The sequence below is a fragment of the Hyposmocoma kahamanoa genome, unplaced genomic scaffold (assembly GCF_003589595.1).
Source record: "Hyposmocoma kahamanoa isolate Upper Pololo Valley unplaced genomic scaffold, ASM358959v1 176570, whole genome shotgun sequence".
Taxonomy (NCBI): Eukaryota; Metazoa; Arthropoda; class Insecta; order Lepidoptera; family Cosmopterigidae; genus Hyposmocoma; species Hyposmocoma kahamanoa.
Genome location: NW_020653705.1, coordinates 12204 through 17487, shown reverse-complemented (window position 1 = coordinate 17487; position 5284 = coordinate 12204). Strand labels below are relative to the sequence as shown.

The 5284-nt window shown below is 40.4% G+C and overlaps 1 protein-coding gene across 1 annotated transcript; it reads left to right on the top strand.

The window, feature by feature from the left end:
- The first annotated feature begins 633 nt into the window (after positions 1-633).
- Positions 634-1458, top strand: LOC113225853. The gene has a single exon (XM_026458303.1). It carries the CDS (start codon positions 634-636, stop codon positions 1456-1458), a length of 825 nt encoding a protein of 274 aa, XP_026314088.1.
- Positions 1459-5284: the final 3826 nt, after the last annotated feature.

Here is a 5284-nt window from a genome sequence, read left to right as displayed (position 1 = left end):
AGCCTCATCAAACATAGTCGAGGCACTACAGTAACGCGGCAACTTAAATAGCACACTAAAAGTATTATATAATAGGCATGTGAGCGAGGCTCAGAGGCTAAGTGTAAATTACGGTTGTGGTTATGGTACGACGGACCTATGACCGGCAGTGTTTATAGCGAGATGCGCGATAGCAGAAGGGATTTCAAGTCTCGTTTGTGATGGTGCTAGAGGCGTGAAGAACAGATAAAAATTGATATTATTGCGTCGCATCATTACAAACTAGACTTTCGTAATTTCTGGACGACGACCAATAAACTGCGCAGCCGTTCTGGCCTCCCTGTGAATGTTGAGGGTATCAATGATCATGAATGAATGTATAACTAATATGTTTAAGGATAGTTTTACAGTAAAATCGCATTGAGGCCATCGCGACGGGCGGGTGTGGGTGGAACTGACAATCACGGTCGGGAGTTTTGTACTAGATTCTCGGCAGAAGATATTAATAAAGCCATAAAAACCATGTCAAGGGGCAGATCTTCTGGCCATGACGGTCCAAGTATTGAATACCTCCAAAACGCAGATTCCCATCTAACTTCACTGCTTGCGAAGTTATACACATCTTGTGTAGGCCATTCATACCTACCCGCTGAAATGACGAGGACCGTTGTGGTGCCAGTGGTGAAAAACAAAACAGGAGACATATGCGATAAATGCAACTATAGGTCAGTCTCTCTGGTAACTATAATCGCTAAAGTACTTGACGATTTCCTTAACTCACAATTAGACACGTATCTAAATTTATATGAAAACCAGTTTGGATTTAGACCGGGGCTTTCTACTGAAAGTGCTATTCTGTCTTTGAAGCGAACTGTCAGGTACTACGAACATCGAAATACACCTGTTTATTGGTGTTTCCTCGACCTGTCAAAAGCATTTGACTTGGCGTGTTATGACATCCTACGGCAGAAGCTAAATGACATTTGTATGCCTGCCGAACTTACAGATATTGTCAATTACTGGTACCACAATCAAATCAATGTTGTAAGATGGGGTGGAAAATTTTCTGAGCCATACCCGTTGGAATGCGGTGTGAGCCAGATAGGGCTATCCTCGCCCAAGCTGTTCAACTTATACATAAACGCACTTATAGGAGAGCTGAGCGGTGCCCGTCTCGGCTGCTATATTGACGGCATATATATCAACAATATTAGCTACGCAGACGACATGTTACTGCTGAGCGCTTCTGTCTGTGGTCTAACGAAACTGATAAGTATCTGTGAAAGATATGCGGCTAGCCATCGTTTAAAATATAACATAACTAAAAGTGAATGCATGGTATTTAAGGTTAAACACAAATGTCTGCCAAATATTCCACCTGTTCTGTTAAACGGGAGTCCACTGAAGAGAGTGGATCAGTTTCAGTATCTAGGGCATTTAGTAACATCAGACATCAACGACAACGCCAATGTTGAATGAGAGCGTAGAGCATTGTCTGTGAGAGCCAATATGTTAGCCCGCAGGTTTGCATACTGTTCTACTGAAACAAAAATTACACTGTTCAGAGGTTATTATACGACGCCCTACACAAGCAGCCTGTGGGTTAGTTTCACTCAGAAACAATACAGTGCTCTACGTGTTTAATACAATAATGCATTCAGGGTGCTGATGGGCTGCCGCGATCCTGCAGCGCGTCAGGGATGTTCGCGGAGACACGTGTAGATTACTTCTACATAACGATGCGTAAACGATGCACATCCTTGGCGCGCAGGATTCGGGCCAGCCCCAACAGCATCCTGAGCATGATTGCGAACCGGCTCGACTGTCTGTGTACTTAAAAATAAGTAGTGGTGTCCTATTGTGCTTTTTCTTTGTTGTTTTGTGTACATTTACTTACATTAGAAGTAAGTGATTTTGTAACTAACACCTTGGGTCCATGTTACCTAAATAAATGAATTTATTATTATTAATATATATTGGACGTGCAGTGCGCTGTATGCACGCTGCGCAAAGTTGACCCACATGTCACACGTGTAGAAGGACTGGCAATATGCTTTGAAAAGCAAAACCTTGACCTAGTCGCTCTAGGTGCAAACCTCTGTGCCAACATATTACACCGCACAGTCAGCGCCCTGCGCTCCCGTTCTATATCTAAATTATCATTTGGATCACCAGTGACCCAATGCCCCAGATATTTAGACCGTTCCACTTTTTGTAAGGGAATATTAGCAAATTTAACCGGAGGCACAACAGAATACGATTTAGTGCCTTACTGGATAATCACAAGTTTGCAATCTTTTGCGTTGTACCTAAGTCCATGGGTCTCTGCATACAACTTACATATACTTAACAATCTGCGGAGGACACCAATCGAAGGGCTCCGTAGCACCATATCATCGGCATAACTGATGTTATTTATACAGACTCCATCGATATTGCAACCGATGCCCTTGCCACTAAAACAATAAATAAAAAGATTTATCGATTAAATTACAGTCTATAAGAAATCACATAAAATAAATCAAAAAATATTCGTGACAGCAAATGTTCTATATCTGCTTATTATTTATTAAACACACAGTGAAGTCCTAAACGACGCTTGCCACGTCATATCTGGATGCTTGAAACCCACTCCTCCCTCGTTATTATATACGCTATAGGCTATTGCTCCTCCCAATGCATGTACGTTGCGAGAAAGCATGTGGTGTAGAGAAATTAGACCAGGAGGTTGATTATCGGTCCCCTTTATTCGGCCACAAGTTCCCACCAGCACGATTATCATGCCGTAAGAGGTCCCGGGTTTGATCCCCGGCCAAGTAAATGTAGATTTTTTTTTGTATATTGTCTCGGGTTTGGATGTTCGACCGACGTTGTTTCCGATTTCCATAACACTAATGCTTTGGAAATGAAACTATTTTTCCGGATTTAAATCGCGTATATTTGTTTTTTCAAACAAACCGACGTTTCGGGCCCTTTACAGGTCCCATGGTCACGGTTGACTGAGGTGGTACAGTCTTCAACCAGTTATGTCTAATATTGATGCAAACCACCCTATTTTTTCACTATAGTTACAATAGTTATTAATTAAATACCTTATTTTTAATTTTACAAAGAAAACATTCCAATTTACGCTACATTAAGTTTTACAAATTATTTTATTGAATGAATTTTTTATTAACTTTAATTTATTATTAATTATTAATAGAAATTAGAATAAATTAAAACATATTAATTAGTACTGCAGTATTATGTCTGTTTGGGATTTTTCATTAGAGGAAATACTGGATCCCAAACTGGTGGTACGGAGAAACCATCTTCCCTGTTGAAATTAGGATGTTTTTTAATTTCAATGGCCTCTCGCAGCATCCTGGGCAGATAACGGACTTCTTTTGCAAGGACCTGGGGTTTGTCAAACTTCATTGAATGTGTAGGTTTATCCATGACATGATCGCAGACTGCAGACTTGTTTACGCGACGGTGTTTGACATCAGCTATTATGTTCTTTGACGCGGGTACAAATACTTCGCTTTGTTTGTCCAATATAAGAGAGACCGCACTCACAGTCAAGCTTGTAAACTCCTGCATCCTGTAAGGGGATGTTACATTTCACGGGTCTCAGGAACTGAGAAATCTTCCTCAGGGGCTTGAAATAGGTCTTGATAGATGCGCACCTGAGGACTCTTCCGATCTTGTCTGTAACACCTCTCACGTAAGGTAAGATGGCAGGTCTTCGCTCGACTGTTGGTGGTTTCACACGGGGTCTGCGGCATTGGCGTGGAATCCTCAACTTATTCGCATGTAGGACTTGCTTTATATGCTGAAGTTCCCCCGCCAGATGATTACTGTCGCAGACACCATATGCTCTCTGAAACAAAGATTTGCCCACGGTAGCTAAACGTCGGTTTGTTTGAAAAAACAAATATACGCGATTTAAATCCGGAAAAATAGTTTCATTCCTATGTATAACAATCGCGAAAACCTAAGAACTAATGCTTTGCTTAATAACTTTGACATCAGAGAAGCGTAAGTTATGTTGTCTAATATTATTTATTTATTTATTATACCGCAGCCGTAGGTTTTGGTGAAATTACAGGCACTTGGCACTTGTGTCTCATTGTGACGGCTGTAGCAGCAATGCCCCACAGATTTTTGCAATTTATAGATCTGAGTGGCACTGCAACTGGTATGGACAGGCGTGTCGCTTATTATCAGGCCCACGACTTGTTCGTCCTGTCACGGAATCATAAGAAAAAACCTTTTTGAAAACACGTAAATTTCCACTGCATGAGACCAGCGTGCAAAACCGCTCACTATGATGATCTTTGGGGATCTATTCTTTGTCTAGCAGTGGAAATCTAGCGCAGTTGTGATGAAAGTTCCCAACCAGCAAATTTGCTATAAGCTGAGCGGGATACAAACATTGGCAAGCCAAACTCGCTATTCCAATGGTTTCACCCCAGATGAAAATTTTCCCCATTATTAATATGGAAGTCCCTAAACTGTCTCAATACATAAATTGGCCGGTGTAGAAGACTACATATTGAGGTATATCAATCCGACTCAAAAATATTGTGCTTATGGACACACACAAAGTATGTCTGACTCTGCTGTTGTACCCCCTGTGTCCGATGCAACCGCGAAGATCTGTTAAACGTCACAGAAGTGGCTGCTTGAAGGGTCAAAGAAATTCAACATCAGTTCGGAATTTTTGTTAGAAGGAGAATTCATCTGAAGAACCTGGCCTATCTTTTTCCATTGGTTCCGATTTTGAACTGAATCTACTTTTTTAACCGACTTCAAAAAAGGAGGAGGTTCTACATTCGACTGTATGTTTTTTTTTTTTTTTATATGTATGTTACGCGATAACTCCGGTATTTGTGAACCGATTTTCATGATTCTTTTTTTGTTGGAAAGGGGGTACTTCCCATAGTGGTCCCATTTCATTTTAAAGAAAATCATCCACCTCTAAGGATGGCTGTTCACGCATGAAGATTCATTTTTATAAATAGCGCCTAACTTTAATTTAGGAGCAATTATTTTAATGATTGATTTTGCTATTTCTCCAATTCAAGGCGTTTTTCTCTCAATATACTTTGAGTAGTGAGAACCGATTTTTATTATCTCCAGCGTCAAGTCCTGTATAGTGGCGAATTTAAGGATATTTCAATAAAACTTAGCAAATAGACGTAATTCCACGTACTTTTGAGGTCAGTTTTTTTAGTACTCTGTACTGATTAATCAATGGGAAATTCAAGATCAAATAATCATTTATTCCATAGGTATAATAATTTTACACTTGAGAACG